Below are 22,911 nucleotides of genomic sequence, written 5' to 3'. Positions count from 1 at the left end.
ATCAGGAGGTCACGGGTTCGAGTCATGAAAATAAGACTGCGTACAATAGATGCTTGTGTTCCGGCCCTTCTGCGAACCCCACGCATAATGGATGCTTAGTGCACCGAGTTACTTTTTTTAATTAGAATTTTTAAATGTTTATGCAACAAAAAGAAAATGAAGAATATAACTTCGGAATTGTCACAATTGCTAAGAGGAACACGTGCCTTATCACTTATATAAAAATATAAAGTATACGTTTAGAAAATTTATATGACGAGACCATTTTTAAAGGAGTAAAAGTAGCATCATTCTACTTGTAAGCCCGAGTGAATGGCTAATACTTCTACTTAAAAATGAATCCCACATTAATTTTCGCTGCCCTGTGTGCTGAGTGTAAGCTATATATATAAGGCTTAAGGTATTGCAAGCATTATATAATTTAATTAACCAAAGTTGTTTTAGACTAGATGTTGGGTTATCTTCTCCCTTTCACAATTTCTCATAGAAAGGAGAGAACTAAAAAAATGAATAATCCAACTTCTTCTCTTGTTTTTTTATTTTTCTTGTTAATCTTTACTTGTCTATGTGAAATAACCGCAAAAGCGGATGAAGCTGATGCTAAGGTATATTTTGGGTATTATTGAATTTTATATAAAGTTTTCGGGAAACAAAAAAAGTCTTTGGAACTTGTACTCCTTTCTTTCCCTTTTACTCGTCATTTTTGCATCTTAAATACCATTTAGAAAACATAAATTAAAGAGTAATTTGTATAAATTATTTTATTTATTATTTGATCTCAATTTATTATCACTTCTTGCTTTCACCAGATTGATCTCTCTCCACATTAATATTGTAAGGGTAAAATATATATATATAAAAACCAACTAATTATTTCAAGTACGTAACGGTAAAATTGAATTAAAAAAAAACTAATCCTTTCTAAAATAATAAGTATTTTAAACAAATATTTTTAGTAAAACTTACAAGCAAAATGTAATGGAGGGAGTATAGTTTTTTAAAAAAAGTACGTGAATATTGCATGAGTGGTCTTAAAGTTAGCTTTATATAATGTTCCTCCAACCGTTTAACGTTGAGGATGGCCATAAGAAATTGTTACATATACATGTAAGCAGTTCTTGTATTTTGGTTCTTGATTGTACTCTCTTTTGGATTTATAGATTTACATTGTCTACTTGGGACACAAGCCACACGATGACCATGAACTTATCACCTATTCACATCATGACATTTTAGGTCAAGTGGTTGGGAGGTACGTATATATTAATATTATATCATTATGTATGTTTATTAGTAATTACTCCTTCCGGATTAAAAAAAAGTGTCCACCTAGCCATTTGCACACCCTTTAAGAAAGTACTAACTTCTAGGTAAAAATAGATAATCTGACTAAGCTACCCCTGATTACATAGGTATTGGGATTTGATCACTTAACACTTAATAAGGGCAATTTTGGAGGAATAAGGTTAATTATTTCTTGGTTTGATAAGTGGACACTTTTTTTGACCCAAAAAAAAAGAGGCTAAGTGAACACTCTTTTTGATCTGGAGGGAATGATACTTTAATATGGTTATATCATTTTCCCTCAATAATGCATAAAAATATTTTACACAATCAATGTAATTTAACCAATAACAAATAGTAGGTTAGTTACTATTTTAGTCAACTTTAATTTCTTAATAAGATTTGTCATAGAAATATTTACTTGTAATTACCTTATAAATGACCTGCAGATTGTAAAAATATAAATATTTATATTTTTGCATAAAAATTAAACCCGCTTATTATCACGTCATGCAGTAAGGAAGAAGCCAAAAAACGGATGATATATAGCTATAGACATGGCTTTTCTGGGTTTGCTGCTAAGCTCACTAATTCTCAAGCCAAACAAATTGGAGGTATATTTTCGTTAATAAAATATCTTCACTCTCATGCATTTCTAGCACATACTACTCAGAGGCGGATTTAACATATGAACTTTATAAGTTCAAATTTGTGATTCTACTATTTTTATCAAATTTTCTTGATTCAGAATCTATTACTTAATCATATTTAGTAAATTTTTTAACACATATGCATAGCCTAAGTCAAAACCTATGGGTAATGAATCCATAGCTAATACATTAGATACGCCCCTAATTATACTAGCACATTTATAAAAGAAAATAATGTTCTTGAATTTTCTTTTCCAATCTTCCCTTACAAAGTTGATATGTGTGCTTTGATTTTCAGAATTACCTGAAGTGGTCCGAATTATACAAAACTCTCGTTACAAGACTCATACGTCAAGGAGTTGGGATTTTTTGGGTCTTTCTAAAAATGATCCCAACAATCTTCTCAACAAAACAAATCAGGGTGATGGAGTAATAATTGGCATTTTAGATTCAGGTTTAATTTTCTCCTTAACTAGTCTTCACCCCCCCCCCCCCCACCAAAAACAAAACCGCCCCCACAAAAAAAAATTGCTCCAAAGTCATGACCTTCTTATTAAAAAATGATTTGATTTGTTTGCATGGTGGTGTAAAGAAATTGTATATAATCAGGCATTTGATTTTATTAAGATTAAGATATTTAAATCTGAATAGACATCTGAAAATTAAGATGTGTATTAAGATTCCTATGATTAATGTTGAATACACTTCTAAATATTTAAGTCTGAATAATAATTGGGTGTCCGGCTTAACCTCCAAAATCTGTTTATTTTTAGATGTGTTTATTTGCGGAAGTGCTTTAGAAAAAAGATTTTTGATAGTAGCAATTTGTTTGGATAATCAATTTGAAAATAACTCTTGTCAATAATAAAGTAATAATTTATACTTAGTCAAGGTTCCAAAAGTGTTTTAGGATTTTTTTTTTTTTTTTTACTTTTTTAACTTCTGAAAAAACAACTTTTGTTACTGCTTAGAAAAACTTATTTTTTCCTAAATAAAAGTTTGACAGACACGTCAAATCACTAAAATAAATACTTTCTTAAAAGAAAATAAGCATTTTTTACTCCTAGTAGCTTGACCAAACAATCTATAAATAATTTCGATTGTTTGTTTTCTCAAGACTTGAATCTATAAACTTGTATTTTATATTAATAATTAATAAATATAAAATTTAAATAAAATACTAATAAATTTAATACTATATCACAGCAAAGTATTTTTAAAGAATTATATGATGGCTGGTAAATATTTTTTTTTTCCGCCGCATTGGAAGTTGAATTCTAAAATACAAATTTTTATAGGTATATGGGGAGACTCGGAAGCTTTTAATGATAAAGGGCTAGGTCCAATTCCATCTCGATGGAAGGGTAATTGCAAATCTGAAGGAAAATTCAATGCCACAAAACATTGTAACAAAAAAATTATTGGTGCACGTTGGTACATAAAAGGGATGATGGAAGAAAAGGAACTAAACCAGACAATGGTCGAAGAATTATATGATTTATCACCATTAGATGACCACGGGCATGGTACACATGTTGCCTATACAGCTGCTGGTTCTTATGTTAACGATGTTCAATATTATGGTCTTAACATGGGGACAGCACGAGGAGGAGCACCACTTGCGCGATTGGCTATTTATAAGGTATAGTTGAAACATTGATCTATCTTATTTAAAAGTTCAAATTGTTAAAGAGGGCAGGCTAATATGCTATTTTATTTTTTTATGGGTGAAGCACATAATTTATATTATTAAAAGCATGTTACCATCTTATTTTATTTAAAAGCTAAGCCACCCAATAATACCCTCAATAATACACAAAAAAATAGTCCGGGGGTCATGGGACTGTTAGAGAAAGTGTGAATCACTGACACGTATTTTGATTTATTTTATTTTATTTTCAATAGGTCTGTTGGACAGATAAGGAAACTCAATATTGTGGTAGTGCTGATGCTCTTGCTGGTATTGATGATGCTATAAAAGATGGGGTTGACATATTGTCAGCATCTATTGGTGATGATTGTGTCTTGTCTGAAGTCGATTTTTTTGAAAGTCTTTTGGGGATAGGATCTTTTCATGCAGTATCCCATGGCATATCTTTTATTGCTGCTGGAGGAAATAGTGGACCTGAATCAAGCACAATCAGCAATACTTCTCCATGGATGATAAATGTTGCGGCTAGCAATGACGATAGAGAAATTGTTACTCCTTTAACACTTGGCAACAACAAGACTATACTAGTAATCCTCTATAACTTTATGACTGCTTAGTTTTTCTCTATACATAATATTAGTACAGACTACAGAGTTTTGTAAGTATTTTACTATTTGTAGGCCGCTCAAGGAATTTTTAAAGGGAAGGAACAAGCCTTTGCTCCTTTGGTCATTTTTGAAAAGATAACAAAGTAAGTGAAACGTATATTGCATCGTCCAATATAAATTACAAGTTAATACGACCTCATTGTTAAACTTTTAATTAGATATTAACTTTGTTGATATTTGTATTTTTCGTTCGCAGTTATAATGAAGTCAAATCTATTGCCAATGAAGTGAAAGGAAAAGTTCTAATGCTTTTCTTTCAAAACCAAATTGATATAATTTTTTCTTTGCTGACTCTAAAAACTACTGGGGTTTTGGCTCTGATTGTTTCTACTCCCCCTCTTAACGAAAACATTGACTATAATCAAACTCATGGTGTCCCTATACCCTTTTTTTCCGTTGATGTGGAGCAAGGAAACCAAATATTTGATTATTTTCAACAATGTAAATCGAAGTAAGTATATATTTCTCTTACTTTCTATTATATTTCATTTTTTATATATTTTTTTTTCTTTTTACGACTTTCAGGGTGTATTTGATATGACGGATAGAAGCTACTTTCTAGTTTTTGATTGCCAGAAAATATTTAAGGGAAGACGGACTTTCCTCACTTTTGGAAAGAAGTCATTTTCCTTTACAATTGTCTCTAAGGGTGTGATCGGTACGGAGGAAAACATTTTCCGAAAAATATTTTTCAATTTTCTCATATTCGTTTGGTCAAAAAATTTGGACAACATTTTTCTTAGGAAAACAAGTTCCTCTAAAATGGGGAAAATGACTTCCCTAATTAAAGTAGGGAAAACAAGTCCACAAGTGACATTTCACCAACCACCCTACCACCACCCACCACCGATTCCCCCCCCCCCCCAACACTCCCAACCACACCTTCCAAAAAAATAATTTTTTCTTAAAATAAAGTTTTAAAAAGTTTTTCTTTTTTTGGTTTTTTACACCACCCACCCCCATGACCCCTCCTCCAAAAATATCAATTTTTTCTTAAAAAAAGTTTTTCTTTTTTAGTTTTTTACACCCCACCACCCCCTCTAAAAAAATAAATTTTCTAAAAAAAAGTTTCTGAAAATTTCTTTTTTGATTTTCTATAACCCCCCTCCCCCGCACCCCTACCCCCTACCGAATTTTCTACTTCATATTTAATTTTACCTTTATACAAAATTATAAAAATCGAAAGTTTGCGTTGTAAAATTTGGTGTGGGGTGAGTTGTAGTTGGAGGTGGGTGGTGGGTAAGAATTTTTTTTTCATTTTTTATAAAAGTTAAATAAAATATATGAAAATAGAAAATTTGGGAGGTGGTGGGTGGGATGGTTGGATGTAGTAGGGTGGTGTGGGGTAGGGGTGGATGAAGATGAAGTGCGTTCGAGGGTGGTGGTTGGGTGGGGTTGAGATTTGGTTGGCGGTGGGTGGGGTGGGTGTGGGGCTTGGTGTGGTATGGGGTGGTGGGTTGGAGGGGCTTGGGTGGGTATTTTTCAAAAAATATTTTGTACCAACCAACCGAACATGAGAAAATAGGCAAGAAATTCACTTATTTTCCACTATCCAAACGAACATGAGAAAATAAGAAGAAATTCACTAATTTTCCAAGAACACATTTTTCAGGAAAAACATTTTCCTCCATGCCAAACACACCCTAAATCTTATCTTCATGCCACTATTTAATTCAACACTTAAGCATCGGTATTAATATGTTATAGTAATTAAAAAAATTCATCAAGTCATCATATCCAATGCTAATATTATTTTAATAAATCTCTTTTCTTAAAAATATTTTTCACTATCCAACTAAATGCGAGACAATATTTTTGAGTAACTTATTCTTTGGCGAATGAGTCGTTTTCTTGAAAAAAATTGGAAACTCACCTCTGTCATATCAAATCACCTTTAACTTTTTTGGTTATTGTTATATTAGTGCATATTGATTTTTTGTTTTCAACAGTAAGCAAGATCCTATGATTAAATTGGGTCAATCTGAAGTTTTTGAGGGGAAGAAGATATTTCTAAAAGTGCCTAAGTTCTCATCAAGAGGCCCGAATTCCTTTACCCCAAAATTTTTGAAGGTAAATATATAATTATACGTTGTTTTGACATGAAATTCTCTCAAAAAGTATACATCAACAACGGTCTCTAAATCAATGGTGGATGTAGAATAAATTTTATGCATCCAATCGAACCCATTGTATTTGACATATAATATACATGTGTATGAAAAAGTCACCAAAGAAAAACATTCGATATATCATCTGTTTCAATTCAACTGTCTTACTTTTCTTCTAGTGTTTACAAAAAGAATAACACTTTCTATTTAAGTCACTAGTTCTAATAATTTATATGGCTTGTTAAGACCATAAGATTCAAATTACATTTTACTACATTGCATTCAAATTACATTTTAAGATAACAAGATTTGAAAGTCTCCTTTCTTTCTCAAACATCGCGTCTTGTCAAACTAAGTTAATTAAATTGAAATGAGGGAGTAGTAACTTCCAAATTCATAATTTCAGATGCACTATAAATTTAATACTAAAAACCTTAAAACTGACCTCAAAAATTTAAATATTCGACTCGTGTCGACTCTTAATTTAACAATTTCTCTTGTTGAATTGTTTTTCTCTATTTGTTTTTCCAATAATTTATAAGTTTTACCCAAATATTTCTTTAGCCGGATGTTGCAGCTCCTGGTGTAAGTGTACTTGCAGCAGTTCCTCCTCATAAAGGAGACAATGGATTCCAACTCATGTCAGGAACATCCATGGCAGCTCCTCACGTCTCAGGAATTGTTGCACTCCTTAAAGCTGCACATCCTAATTGGTCTCCTGCAGCGATCAAATCCGCACTTGTAACTACAGGTAATATCTTATGAATTTAAGTTATATATACTAATAATATATTGTTTTTTACCCGATCCATGCATTCTAAGTCCCAATATCAAGTTTGATAAGAAGCATCCATTGTTATAAGTCAATTTTATCTAATAGTGCTATAATACTTGTATGATGTGAGTGTGTATAACTTACACTCCTACCTGATACCCTCTCAAATTTCATTGGGAAAATGATTTTAATTCATTTACATTATTTTTACACTATCAATTTATTTTAACATATTATAACAGGTTATCTACTTTATTTTCTACATTATTAAATTATGCTTCTTATAGATAATCCCATTTCTCATAGCTCACTTTAATCTCATCATACAAAAAGGTTATTAATACACAAAATCTCAATCAGCATATTTTCGAATATACATATTATTATGTAAAAGTTATCCTAGAATCAACTTATCCATATAGTCTTTCCACATCTACAACATACTTTTAAATACACGTATTTATTTTGACTTTTTTATATAAAATTTTATGAACAAAGTAATTCTGCTTTTGAACTCTAGGTATAAACACATAATAACAACAATAAAATAAATAATTCCAGTAACTTCTTTCTCTTTCGGTGTAACTAAAATTTATAAAAAATTGTAATATAAATTTTAATTGTGTAGCATGGAACGAGGACACATATAGATCTGAAATCTATTCGGAAGGGGCAGGAGATAAACTTGCTGATCCATTTGACTTTGGAGGAGGCATTTGTAATCCAAATGGAGCAACGGATCCTGGCTTAGTTTATGATATGGAGAAAAATGATTATTTGAATTATCTTTGCAGTTTGGGTTATACTAATGATAAGGTTCACAATGCAACTACATTACTTTCCGATTCAAAAAATTCTACTGCAGCAGGCATTATATGTCCCAATGAAGTATCTTCTAGGTTGGATTTGAATCTCCCTTCAATATCTATTCCAAATCTTAAGAATTCAGTTATTGTCAGAAGAACTGTTACTAATGTTGGAAATGTCAACTCTGTATACAAGCTAGTGGTTAAACCTCCTAGAAATACTGCAATTAAAGTAAGTCCACATGTCTTGAAGTTCAATTCCAAGACAAAGAAAATTTCCTTTGAGGTCAAAATCACATCTAATCACGAAGGAAGGAGTAAATTTAACTTTGGAAGTTTGTCGTGGATTGACGGCAAGCATTTTGTTAGAATTCCTATTGCTGTGAGAAAATAATATAGGTCTGGTGGTACCAAACTTAGCTTCAGAAGTGTGGCATGGAGTGATGACATTCATTTTTGGTTAGAAGAAAAACACTTGTTTGCTACGTATGAGCATATCTTTTTAGAGGAAAACGAGGAAGAGAGTGAATATCTAATAACTCAAAAGATGCATCATGAGTTTGTTACTCAGACCCTCTCCCCAGTAATTCTTTTCTTCGTGTTATTTTCTTTTCTGATGTAATTAAATAATGTGATGAAGAATTAAAGAAAATTTACATCAATATTGAAGATATTTTTGTTTATTTTTTGAGTTTATGATTCTTTATTGTTCGTTCGCCTTCAAGTAGGTTGAACACTTTGAACAGCATTTCATGCGGGCACAGAACTTGAAAATATTTCACATATTTGTGCAGTTCAAAGTTTATACTATAATCCAAAATCATGTTTAATATATAAAATTATTTAAGGACATTGAATATTTTCTCAATTTTTAATGGCGAACTATTAATGCAGTTGTTGGTTATAATAAAAAATAAGAGCCTAAATCACACTTTCACCAAATTTGATAGCCTGGAAAACTATCCCAATGCTATCTTTGAAGATATTTCATCACCAAAATTTCTACTTTTATAATAGTCATAGATATAATGATAATAGTATTGAAATACGTGGATTTGAAAGAAGGGTGGGTCAAAACATAATATCTCGGATCATCAATGAACATTTACATGGATCACAGCCCCGGAAACTTAAGATTTTACCAAAGTGTGGCCACATGGTTTAACGGAGGCCAAATCATTTGGTGTTTCTCCAATAAAGCCAGTGAAGGGCTTTGAGATGAATACAAAACACGAGACTCAAGAAATCTGGTTTTAGGAGTTTAAATGTTCATTTAATATTTTTTTTAAAAAAAAATTTAAATAAAAGTAAAAAGGTAAAAAAAAAAAAAAAAAAAATTCCTCGCATGATCCAAATTTGGAACCTAGGTCGTGCCAGGGCGCCGAAGGAACCGCCGTTGACTAGGCGAACCATCTAAGTTAGAACATGCAGATAATATAGAAAAGATAAGAGAGAAACACTACTAAGGTTGTCTTAATAGAAGTAAGTGTGGAAACTGATACAAAGCTATGAAAGTCAATTCGTAAACCTCAACAAAATGTTAAGTCATGAAGCACTAAAATCTATCTACAACTGATTTGAGATGCAGCTAGATAAAAAGGATATAAACTTAAAGTAAATGATAAGAGTTGAAGCCACTTCCGCGGTCAGTAGTGGCTGACCTCAACTGGATACAGGACTGTCTGCTAGCTAGAGTCACTGATTATAAGTTGGATCCTTGCCTACTGCACCTTTACTGCTTTACACACAGTAATTGTGAGTCTAAAAGAACCAACAAGATCATCGACTCGCTCTCCTAGCCTACCCTTAGAGAAAGTATTTAGAAAACGTTGGTAGTACATATGGTACCTACAATTATAAATATGAAATACAAGTAAGACACATGAGTTGGAAATCATGAATTTAAATAATGCAAAGTAGACATGATGTACAAACTGTTATATCTACTTGAATTGCTTATTGGGCATAGGCTGCCTTTCTAATCCGCCTGACGTGGCGTATCCAATATATCTTACCCATCTTCAGTGCATAGTGAAAACACAAGAGTGTCTGAATTGTGTTCTGTTAAAATTTAGTCGACTAGAATGGACCTTTCCGGTTCCTGCAGATAAACTCAACAACTCTAAAGTCACATGGATATATGGAGACTTGCTAGAATATAAGAGGTTATTTCAATAAATATTCAATCGTTGTATTTGGTGAGCTTAATTTTGGATTTTATTTTAGAATTAGAATATATTTCCCCAACTTCAAAAAAATAAAAGCAAGTTATGCATTTTTCACAGGAATTACATTACGATTTTTAACGGATCATTTTAGCATATGTTAAACATGTAAATAAGTCAAAATCAAACCAACTCAGAAACTTCACCACATCCTCTACCCTGTTGTACTTTTAGAAAAACGACCAAGAGAAACATAAATGAGTAGGAAAATAGTCTTAAGAGAGTAGTGAAGCCATCATTTTCGTCATGGGAATTCAAAATATATAAAGTAAACACATGAAGAAGTTAAGTGAATTCAACATCTATAATATATTCATACATAATTTTAACCTTATATACAGAATGTAATTCACATTCTAATTCCTCTTTGTGACCCAGCCTCCACAAATACACACATTCTTTTCTAGTACAAAAAAAAAAAGAAGCCTTTTTTTAAAAGTATTGTATCTAATTACTTTTTGAACATATATTTGTACTATTGAACAAGAAAAACAATACACTCCGCAAAATTCTATTGATTCCGTAAATTTCCGTTCGAGGGGGAAAGTTGTTCTTTCATCACGAGTTTTATACCCCCTCAAGGATCACCTAGGTCAATTTTCATGAGTTTTGTTGTTCATATATGAGTCATAAAAGCCAAAAAACCTGAATTCAGTTTTTCTATATATATATATATATATATATATATATATATATATATATATATATATATATATATATATGTGGGCCCTCTTTTATCTTTCTATTTTGAGACCTTTGTTTCTTCTTCTTTTTTCCGACTTTTTACCGCTAGGCATATTGTCTAGAGGTGTTTTATTAAAAATAAAACGGCCCTCAATTGGGATAAGTACAAGTAAAGGGGGCTAGGCCTTACCTTACCAGTCCTAATGAGGTAACAAATCTCTACTAATTAACAAGCATGGAGAAAATAAGAGCTAGAGAGAACTAAGGGCTCGTTTGGTTGGAAACAACTTATCCCGGGATAACCAATCCTAGGATAACTTATCCCGGGATTAGTTATTCCACCCTCAAGATGGGATAAAATAAGGCTACAATCCCGAAATTAGTTATTCCGGATTTTTATTCCAATCAAACATGGGATAAAGAGGCACTAGAATTTTATCCAGGGACTATTTTTGCTCATCCTTCACACCAAACGATCCCTAAGTACTCTATGATCATCACAGAGTTTGTAATGTACTCTATGATGATATTATAAATGAGGACGCTTAAATAATGCAAAAAATATAAAAACCAAGAAGAAAGTTGAGTTATCAACCTCAATCTTTCTTTTACAAATGTATATATGAATTAAAAAGGATAGATTGCCCGTCTATAGTAACTTGAAGTATTTTTATCAACCTCAATCTTTCTTTTACAAATGTATGAATTAAAAAGGATAGTTGGGATAATAGTAATTGAAGTATTTTCAAAATCTTTTCTTCTTCAAGTTTGTCCAACAACACTTGATAGTTCATCACTTTTTGTTGAATTTATTAGATCTATGGCCTTGACACTATCATATAAGCTATTGACATATGATGCCACATAGATATATTTACCATTCCCATTTTTAACAATGCTACCTTCCACATGTCTTATTGTTGCTTTTGTTACTTCCACTTCTTTGTTGCCTAGGTGAAATATCTCCATCTCTAGGCAGTTCATCAAAGCATATGTCAAACATATTATCTTCCTCATCCTCATAGGGAAATTAAAATCATCACCCAAATCAATGTAAGTTGCCAATTAATTGGACTAATCCACCATTTTTTTTGTCAAAATAATCACACTTTAGGCAGAAAATACATATGATTCCACTTAATTTAAAGAACAACTTTCAAAGGAGAGAGGTGAAAGGAAAAATCAACCAAATTAGCCCACCTAGAAAAAAGGAAAAATCCCCTTGTTTTTCTAAAAATCTTTTGTTAGCTTGAGAGAGTGATGCTTGTTTGGAGTTCTACTTGCATTGTCTTGTTTTTGTTTTATAAAATTCTTTGAGGATATTGGGAGAAATCTTCTCCATTCTTATGTAATTTAGAAAAAATATTTAATCAATGTCTATATCAAGTCATGGATACATTATGAAGCTTCCTTTCATATTTGGATTTGTTTGGATTAGATTTGAGGAAGTTGGTGTGATTTTTTTTTTCAACTCTAATGAAGATGATGATGATGATTGATAATGTTGATGAAATGTTCATGGGTTTTTAACCACTAAAAATAGAGTATGGAAAATTGAGAGATGGTATTTGGTGTGATTTTTTTTTTAATCTTAAACTATAAACACCTAAACCACAAACCGTAATATATAACAACACAACATTTTGGCGGGGGGTAATTCCAGTTGGGATTTTTGAAATCAGTGACTATTATCCCCTTGATAGCAAACCTTATTTATTAGATCTAGTTGAAGCTATTGACACTATCATATAAAGGACTTGCCTTGAGAATGCTATACCATCAATAAATTCAAATTTATAGAGAGAGGTCTATATAATTTAAATAAGGATCTCTATCTACCAAATTAGTGTTCTTCCTTTTGATTCATAAAATACCCTGCAACCTTATTAAAATATGAACTTTCTAAAGGTTTTTGGACTTTTTAACAAAAACTAAATACTGAACTACTGATTTTGCATCATTTCTAATGCCTCTTTGTCTCTAATAGTCTTGGTTTGTATCATCAAATCATTTGTGGAATTAGCTTGAGAGAGTGATGTCATCTTTAACCAAGTTCTCTGCATTGTCTTGTTTTTCTTTTATAGAACTTTGTGGATCAAGATACATCTTCTCCATTCTTATGTATATTTCCCTAAAAAAATATTTAATCAATGTCTATATTAAGTCCCAAGGATAGCATTATGAAGTCAAAACGTGTGCTCTATTATTCTTAATGTTACATCTTAACCACTAAATTACATGGTACATTTTTAATCTTAAACTATAAACACCTAAACCACAAACCGTAATATATAACAACACAACAAAATACCCAGTGTAATTCCATAAGTGGGGTTTGAAGAGGTGAGAGTGCACGCAAACCTTATTCCTACCTAGTAGAGGTAGAGAGGTTATTTCCGAAAGACCCTCGGCTAACTCGAGAGCAGCAGATCAATAAATTCAAATTTATAGAGAAAAATGATAATTAAATTGTATATAATTTAAATAAGGATCTTGCTATCTACCAAATGAAAATAGTAGGTTAGCAACTTATCCAAATTTTGATTCACTAAAATACCCTGCAACCTTATTAAAATATGAACTTTCTAAAGGCTTTTTGGTCTTTTTAACAAAAACTAAATACTGAACTACTGATTTTGCATCATTTCTAATGCCTCCCTATTTCGTCTCTAATAGTCTTGGTTTGTATCATAAAACTTCTGTGAATTCGTATATTATTTGATAAGAAGACAAAAAAAGTACCTCTCAGTTACAAAGTTAAATCAGCTATTGGAGGCAATTTAGAAAAATAAAAAATGGAGATGTCATTAGCCAGTGGTGGATTGACGATTTTCATTTAGGGGGCTCGAAAAAAACAACAAAAGCTAAATAAAAAATAATAATGTTGTTGATGAGAATCAAACCTAGGACACTAGAGGCAATTTTAAAAAGTAAAAGAGCTAACTTTATATATGTTAAAAATTCAAAAGTTAATATATTACATAAACATAGAAAATCTACCCTATATATACTTGTAATTTTCCGTGTTTATGTACATATATTAACTTTTGAATACCCCGAACAAATGCTTTTCGCTGCTCTGTGTGGTGAGTGTAACTATATAACACCCTCTAAATCTGCAAGTATTATCTAAACTATTACCTTCATGTAGTTGGTTATAATAGGTTAGCAAAATTTTATAAATTATAAATCATTGGAATGTTAGTCGGAATGAAAAGGCTCATGTTAAGCGGAATCTTTTGTGATCAACATAAAATTTGTCGGTCTAGTATATGTATTCTCCATCCATTATCACAATTTTATGATAAGGAGAGCCTTGCAATAACCGGTAGTTGTTGCCATGTGATCAGGAGGTCAGGGGTTCGAGTCGTGAAAATAGCTTCTTGTAGGAATGCAGGATAAGACTGCATATAATAGATCCTTGTGTTCCGGTCTTTCTCCAAACCCCGCATATAATGAAAACTTAGTGCACCCAACAGTCTTTTGACTCTTTTCCTTATCCGACAAAAAGAAAAATGAAGAATGTCACTTAGGAATTGTTACATTCGCTAAGAGGAATACGTGCCTTATCATGCGTATAAAAATGTAAAAGTATATATTTAAAAATTCAAAAAGACAAGACCATTTTTAAAGGAGTAAAAATAGCATAGTTTACTTGTAAGCCGAGTGAATGGCCAAATACTTCTACTTAAAATTGAATCCCACATTAATTTTCGCTGCTCTGTGTGGTGAGTGTAAGCTATATAAGGCTTAAGCTATTGCAAGTATTATCTAATTTAATTAACCAAAGTTGTTTTAGACTAGATGTTGGGTTATCTTCTCCCTTTCACAATATCTCATAGAAAGGAGAGAACTTCAAAAATGAATAATCCAACTTCTTCTCTTGTTTTTTTATTTTTCTTGTTCTTTTACTTGTCAAACCATGTGAAATCTCGCAAAAGCGGATCCGATACTAAGGTATATTTTGGGTATTATTGAATCTTATATAAAGTTTCCACATAAAAAAAGTCTTTCAAACTTGTACCCATTTCTTTCCTTAATTTTTACTTGTCATTAAAAAAATAATTTGATTAAATTATTTTTATTTATTATTTGATCTCAATTTATTATCAATTCTTGCTTTCACTACATTAATCTATGTCCACATTAATAGTGTAAGGGTAATATATATATATATATATATATATATATATATATATATATATATATATATATATATATATATATATATATATAGAACTAATTTTTCTAATAAAGGTAAATCTGGAAAAAAAAAAAAACTAATTCTTTCTAATTTTTCAAAATAATAAGTACTACATATTTTGAAAAGTTTATTTTCCGTAAACCATACCAGCAAAATGTAATGGAAGGAGTAGTATGCTTTTGAGTATGTGAATATTGCATGAGTAGTCTTAAAATTAGTTTTCTTATGATTTCAAATAATATTTTTCCATCCGTTTAATGTGTGTATATATGTGTGTGTATCAATTCTTGTTTTTTGGTTCTTGATTGTATATACTTTGAATCAACAGATTTACATCGTCTACTTGGGACACAAGCCACACGATGACCATGAACTTATCACCTATTCACACCATGACATTTTAGGTCAAGTGGTTGGGAGGTATGTATATATTATGTTATTATGAATGTCTATTAATTATATACTTTAATATGATTATTTCATTTGCCCTCAATAATGCACAATGTAATTTAACCAATAACAAAGTAGTAGGTTAGTTATTATTTTAGTCAACTTTAATTTCTTAATAAAGTTTATCATAGAAATATTTACTTATAATTACCTTATGAATGACCTGATCGTAAAAATAAAAATAGTTATACTTCTGCATAGAACTTAGACCGACTTGTATATTTTCGTCATGCAGTCGGGAAGAAGCTAAAAAACGGATGGTGTATAGCTATAGATATGGCTTCTCTGGGTTTGCTGCTACGCTCACCGATTCTCAAGCCAAACAAATTGGAGGTATATTTTTTTGGTTAAAAAAATACCTTCACTATCATGCATTTGTACCTTATAATACTCATAGGCGGATTTGAGATTTAAACTTTTTATTAAATTGGTAATCTACCTCGCTGGATTCAGAATTTATTATTTGTACATATTTAGTAAAGAAATTAACACATATACATAGCCTAAGCGAAAATATATGTGTTCAAATGAACTTGTAGCTAATACAATGGATACGCCCCTCATGATACTAGCACATTTATAAAAGAAAATACATTTCTCAATTTTTTTTTTTTAAATCTTCTCTTATAAAGCTGATATATGTGCTTTGATTGCATTTCAGAATTGCCTGGTGTGGTTCGAGTTATACAAAGCCGTCGTTACAAGACTCATAAGTCAAGGAGTTGGGATTTTTTGGGTCTCACTAAAAATGATCCCAACAATCTTCTCAACAAAACAAATCAGGGTGATGGAGTCATAATTGGCATTTTAGATACAGGTCTAATTTTCTCCTTAATCAGTACTCACTCTTCCACAACGCGGCCCCCCCCCCCCCACCCCTCAATTTTTTTTGATGCGTATGATAAAAAATGATTTGATTTGTATGCATGGTGGTGTATAGATATTATATATAATAGCCATTAATTTTTTTATTAAGATTAAGACATTTGTATCTGATATTAAGATGTACGTACTAAGATTAAGATGAGTAAATTTGAATACACATCTAAATATTTAAATTTGAATACCAATTGTTTTTTGAAAAAAAAAAAAAAACTTTTTGAACGTAGTGATCTGTACTTGACTAATCAATTTGAAAAACACCCTTGTCCATAACAAAAAGTAATAATTTGTGCTTGGTCAAGGTTTAAAGATGCGTTAGGAAAAAAGGCTACTTCCTTAACTTTTGAAAAACAACTTTTTCTACTCAGAAACACTTATTTTTTCCTAAATATATGTTTCATTTGCACAATTTCCCTTCAAAGGCACTGGCCTTTAATTTTTGCCCCTCAAATTGGCGGTTTTTAATTTTTGACCTTTGCCTAATACCATGAGGTTTGAGGTTCGAACCTCGGCTCGGTCAAAAAAAAAAAAATCGCAAGGCACAGTTTCGTAGCAAAGTTAGGCATATTTGGGCCAAAGTTAGGCCTTAAGGTAGAGTTTTGCAGAATTTCAACGGAATAAAAAAAAAATTGACCTTAATGCAACTTCTACCTTAAGGCAAAACTCTTCCTTAAGGCAGAGTTTGCCTTAAACTCTGTCTGATCAGGTAGAGTTTGCAGTCACACTCTGCCTGATCAGGTAGAGTTTTGTTGAAGATTGCAAAACTCTGCCTGATCAAGTAAAGTTTGAGGCAAAATTCTATCTTGCGAATCCAAACTCTACCTTACGAATTTTGTTATTTAATTTTTTACTAAGCGAGGTTTCGAACCCAAAACCAAGGAGTTTTAGCGAAGGGCAAAAATTAAATACCACCAATTTAAGGGGAAAAAATTAAAGACCAGTGCCTTTGAAGGGAATTCCCCACAAAAAAATTTGAAATAAAAGATTGGACAAACGCCTCAACTCGCTAAAATAAACGCCTTTTAAAAAGAAAATAACCATTTTTAGCTTCCTAGTAGCTTGACCAAATTAAACAGACAATAGATAATTAAGATTGTTTGTTTTCTCAAAATATTTTTTACACCGCATATGTGTGGAAGTTAAACTCTAAAATACAACTTTTGTATAGGTATATATGGAGACTCAGAAGCTTTTAACGATAAAGGGCTAGGTCCAATTCCATCTCGATGGAAAGGTAATTGCAAATCTGAAAAAAACTTCGATGCCACAAAACATTGTAACAGAAAAATCATTGGAGCTCGTTGGTACATAAAAGGGTTTATGAAAGACAGGAATCTAAATCCGACAGTGGTCGAAAAATCTATTAATTTATCACCATTAGATGAGGAAGGACATGGTACACATGTTGCCTCTACAGCCGCTGGTTCTTACGTTAACAATCTTCAATTCTATGGTCTTAATATGGGGACAGTACGAGGTGGAGCACCACTTGCACGGTTAGCTATGTATAAGGTATTGTTGAAGTATTGATCAATTTTATTGAGAAGTTTATGTTGTTAAAGAGAGCATATAAACAATATGTTGGTTCCAGCATATTGGAAAAAACTTAAATAGTAGTGGTTTCATACGGAAAAAGTAGGAAGATTCTCTGCATTTCAATGGAAGTTTGTTTCCCACCGTTCGATCATGCACAAATTTCTCATTGAATGTCGGTGAGAAAAACATCTATTTCTAGTAGTGAACCATCTTATCTAAAAGCTAAGATGTTAAAGAAAACACATTACTTTTATTTATTTAGTTATGTGTTTGCAACAGGTATGTTGGAAATATAATGGAACTGCGCATTGTAGTGATCTTTGATCTTCTTGCCGGTATTGATGATGCTATAAACGATGGGGTTGACATATTGTCAGCATCTATTTGTAGAGATGGTGTTAAATCTGCTGAAGTTAATTAATCTCGAAAATCTTATGGGAATAGGATCTTTCCATGCTGTATCCCATGGTATACCTTCTGTTGCTGGTGGAGGAAATAACGGGCCTGAATCAAGCACTATCGGCAATACTTCTCCATGGTTGATAAATGTTGCTACTAGCAATGACGATAGAGAAATTGTTACTCCTTTAACACTTGGTAACAACGAGACAATACTAGTAAGCCTCCATAACTTTTATGATTGTAAGTTACAACAACAACATACCCAATGTAGTCCCACAAGTGGGGTCTGAGGAGGGTAGAATGTAACAGACTATACCTCTATCTTGGCAAGTAGAGAGGTTGATATGAACCCAAGAAGCATAAGGCCTTTCACTCGAAGTCAAGCAAGAGAACTTCAAGAGTTGCAAGCCTTGTTCATGAAAAAGGATGCCTTGGAGGAGATTGGAGAGAAGACTTCGCAGATTTACAACGTTTGGGAGTTGGCATTGGAAGAGTTGCAAAGTGGCTAGAAGCGCAAAATGGCTAAAAGTGCAACTATGGGGCTAACATTGCAATTGGAGGTCATACTTGCAAGCTATGGGGTTAGAATGGCAATTGGAGGTCATAATTGCAAAATATGAGGCTTTGGATGCAATTGAAGACCCATGTGGGCCTTTTGGTGTAATAGGCATTAGTATAAATAGTTCTTGTCATCCATTTGGAAGACTTAGCTTGAATATTGTGTGAACTCAAATATTGAGAGATTTTAGTTAATAGATAGATTGTTAGGTTACTACACTAAGTGTGATTTCATTGTTGCAAATTGAATTTGCTTATCCATTGAATTCATCTAGATTGCTCATTTGTGGTTTCCAATCAGTCTTAATTGATTCAAATTGTTTTTGGTTCTTTTGGTTGAATTCATAATAGGAGGGTCTAAGTTTCATATACTTAGATTTGCCTATAGGATTCTTTACTAATTGGGTCAAGTATCTATCCTCTATTCTCCTTAATCCCAATTCTTCATCTATCTTTTGTTTTTCTTTATTTTTTGTTTACTTTTTAGAGTTCTCTTAGGTTGAATCTTATCATTTGGTATCAGAGCTTAGGCTAGAGTGTTGTTTCTACAATCCTCAATCCTAGGTTCTTCATAGTTGAAAAAAAAAAAATCCCAAAAAAAAAAAAATCGAAAATCATTTTGTGCTTTGATTTTGTTGTTTTTGAAGTTAGATTTGAGTTTGTTATGGTGAAAAACATCTAGAAACGAAATTTGAAGCTATTTGGGTAAGAATTGAAGTTTCCACCATTAGAGGTTCATCAAAGCTTGAAGAACTCAAAGTGGGTTTAGTTGATTTTGGTGAAATTGAGCTTTGATTCATATTGGGCTTTATTGTCTAAGTGATAAGGAGCTTAGATCCAAAAATTGGGGCAAAAACGAGTTGATTTGGACCACATTGGGTTTTTGAGTGTTCTTCATTGTTCATCTTTGTTCTTGGTGAAGAAGAAGATAAAAAGGAAAGTTAGATCCAAGGAATCCAAGTCAAAAGTTGAAAAGTTGTTTTTCTAGCCAAAAAGGGTAAATACAAGGTTGAGTGGGTCCCAAGAAGTCAGCAAATCCAGAAAATTTAACACAATTGCCGAGCCAAACGAGGTACAGTCGAATTTCACTGAAGCTGCTGTCATCAAGTTATACGGACCGTACAATTATATACGGACCGTGAAACTTGGTCATGGTACAAGAGCTGATTTGGAGAGTTTCTGTTACATTTGATCCATCAAGTACGACCAAATTATTCGGATCGTACAATTTTATACGACCCGTGAAACTTGATCGTGGAATAGAAGCTGGTTTGGACAGTTCCTGTTACAATTTGGTCTTCAAGTACGGACGTATTATACGGACCGTACAATTTTATACGACCCGTGTAAGTTGGTCGTGAAAGGTGATATTGGTCGTGAAAGTGATCGTATAACACTATCTTCTGCAACAATTCTAAGGCGCTCGTTTCTTGATTCGACTTCGATTTCTTTCACTTCTAATTCAATTCAATTTCAAATTTTTCTTGGGAGTGATTGTTGGATTGTGTCCCTAATCCTTTAGTAGGGACCAAAAAAAAAATATATAGAAACTTAAAAATTTTAGTTATTTCAAATTGATACCTTAGATCACTCGGGGCTTCACGGCAGCATTTTCAAGTTATCACCTACTCGGGCCGGAAATTTTATTTATTTTTCGGTTTTAGCATCCCATTTTCTAGTGTCTCTTAACTAGTAGCCATTTAGTAGTTGTTCCTACTTGTGTCTACTAGTTCTTGTGTCCGCCTTTCTTTCGTGCTAATTTCTTTCGAGCTTTTCTTCGTTTTATTTCGTTGTAACTTTATTAGCCCTCGTTCGTTTTGCTTTTGAGTCGTCCGTCATTCATCTAAACAAGAATCCATTCTACCACAAAGGATAAGCAACGTGTGAATTTGATTGGGCGAGCGATTCATCAACAACTTCGAAAGAGCACGGAGTGTGGTAAGGTTGAGAGTTCAATACGAGTAAAGTGAGGCTTTTATTACTAATCTTGTTTGCTAGTTTTGCAGGTCATCATGTTTAACCAAGGTGATAGGATGCAAGAGGTAGTAGATATGTCATCCATAGCAAGTTCATTGGCTATGATCATGAATCAAATCTCGGTCATGCAAGCGGGTATGGAAGAGATGAGAGGAAGGATGAATGGTGTGAATGGGAATTTGAATGGTATGGATGAACGGATGGTGAGTATTGAGAAGGTTCAAATGGAGGGTTCGAGTAGAATGGGCACTCCCCGTTCTTGGAATGAAGGTGATGGGGATAAAACACAAGACACTACACCAACCATTACCCCGGGACAAGCCCATGCCTTGTGCAATCCTAACACCACAACCACCTTCACCCAAAGAGCTCCACTACCCCAAACAACCAACCTTCCATCCCAAAACTCCACTTTCCAAAATACCAATTGACAAACCTATCCCCACATTTACCAACACAACCCGAACGAGGCAATCCCTCAAGTAACCTTACAACAAACACCCCAAGCTCCACCCCAAGTCCAAACACGAGATCCTTTTCCTAACCAAAACCAATACCAACGCCACTACCAATACCCCATGAATGAAGAGGAGTATGATGATTATCCACAAGGTCGGTGGTGGGATGATAACCGGCAAGGTGGGAGGCGTGGAGGAATGAATAACTGGGGGAGGGGAGGAAGAGGAGGTTTTGAGAGGTTTCCAGGCCATGACCCTAGATTCCAAGGTTATGAAGATCGGGGAAGATGGCAAGATAATGAGCGGAATTTGAACACCATCAAGGTGAACCTTCCTACGTTCCAAGGGGGTAGCAATCCGGAAGAGTTTCTTGAATGAAAATTGCAAAGTGAGCGCATCTTCCTCACGAACAATGTATCCGAGGCTTTAAAGGCAAAGTATGCCCTCACTCAATTTGAGGGGTACGCTTCGACTTGGTGGGAATCCAAGAAGTTACAAAGACCTCAACTACACATCCATGATCTCCCAACTTGGAAAGACTTTGTTACACTTCGGCCATTCTGTGACGTTGCGTCGTGAATGAACTGACGTCGGTCCAGGTGGACACGAGACCTTCACGACTATAAGAGGGCGATTGGCAGCCTTAGGGCATAGACGATTAGATTTTGGAGCCGTAGAAATTGGTGGAAACTAGACTCGTCGAAAGGAAGTAGAGTACATGTTACGTTTAGAAACGATTTCATGGGCGTCGAGCTAAGGAATGTTAGCGGGGATTTAAGGACGAGTTATAATGTCCGAGAGATCGTTAAAGAGGTGTTGCACGGGTACCAAGAAAGTTCCATAAGGATTCGAGATCAAACGAAGCGACGAGAACGAAATCGGAAAAACTGGGAATTGTACGGTCCCACATACGGACCGTATATTTTGTACGGCCCGTATGTTTGGCCGTAAAACTCGTCCAGTGAAGGGGAAAATTCTGGAAATTCTGGAAGGAATATACGGTCCAATATACGGACCGTATATTGTACCGTACATTCCGGGTCGGGTCCAAATTGTATTTTTATATATATACGGTTTCCTCTTCTCTTTCTCATTTTCCACGACCCAAACCCTCTCCAAAACTCTAGAAATCTCTCCATAACACACTAATACACCTCCAAGTAGGAAAGTTAAGAGATCAAACACCAAAAGTTAGTGGAATCAACGGTGTAGGTGCTTCCGGGAAGTTGACAGAAGTTGAAAATCTCATTGATAGTCAAGTGGGATCCTCCTCAAGTGGAGTATTTTCATCCAAAGATCATCCTTACGTAATCAAGGTGAGTATTATGATCATTTCACGTTAGTAAGGATGTTAAGCAGTTAAAGGACTGGAATTATAAAGCAGTATGAAATTGTATTCTAGTTATGGTTATAGAGAATTCCGGAAACGAATTTAGAGATTGAATAATGTTTAACCCGAAGGAAATTGGCGTATTATGATATTATGGATGTTGTTGTGTAGTTTGGGAGCTGTTTGGCTATATGAGGAAAAGTTGTCGAAACAGACGAAATGCTGCCCAATTTTCGTTAGCCTTAGTCGCTTTAGTTTAAATG

General features: G+C 33.3%; 1 protein-coding gene across 3 annotated transcripts in view; it reads left to right on the top strand.

Annotated features, from left to right (window-relative positions):
* Positions 1-424: 424 nt before the first annotated feature.
* LOC132056887 (subtilisin-like protease SBT3.9) overlaps positions 425-22,911 on the top strand; it is a 61,369-nt gene continuing 38,882 nt past the window's right edge. The window contains exons 1-11 of one of the 3 annotated variants that reach the window (XM_059449315.1): positions 426-605; positions 1,161-1,252; positions 1,801-1,898; positions 2,233-2,388; positions 3,233-3,576; positions 3,840-4,172; positions 4,266-4,336; positions 4,450-4,704; positions 6,203-6,323; positions 6,926-7,112; positions 7,765-8,625. In XM_059449315.1, the coding sequence (XP_059305298.1) occupies positions 450-605; positions 1,161-1,252; positions 1,801-1,898; positions 2,233-2,388; positions 3,233-3,576; positions 3,840-4,172; positions 4,266-4,336; positions 4,450-4,704; positions 6,203-6,323; positions 6,926-7,112; positions 7,765-8,336 (2,385 nt within the window). In that variant the 5' untranslated portion in view covers positions 426-449 and the 3' untranslated portion in view covers positions 8,337-8,625. Of the gene's footprint in view, positions 606-1,160; positions 1,253-1,800; positions 1,899-2,232; positions 2,389-3,232; positions 3,577-3,839; positions 4,173-4,265; positions 4,337-4,449; positions 4,705-6,202; positions 6,324-6,925; positions 7,113-7,764; positions 8,626-22,911 lie in introns of those variants that run through there. The other 2 variants (XM_059449461.1, XM_059449382.1) reach the window with 2 other exon arrangements.

Source organism: Lycium ferocissimum, chromosome 1, assembly GCF_029784015.1.
Source record: "Lycium ferocissimum isolate CSIRO_LF1 chromosome 1, AGI_CSIRO_Lferr_CH_V1, whole genome shotgun sequence".
NCBI classification, from domain to species: Eukaryota; Viridiplantae; Streptophyta; class Magnoliopsida; order Solanales; family Solanaceae; genus Lycium; species Lycium ferocissimum.
Note: the sequence above shows the minus strand (reverse complement) of the source record. Positions and strands in the feature narration are given on the sequence as shown.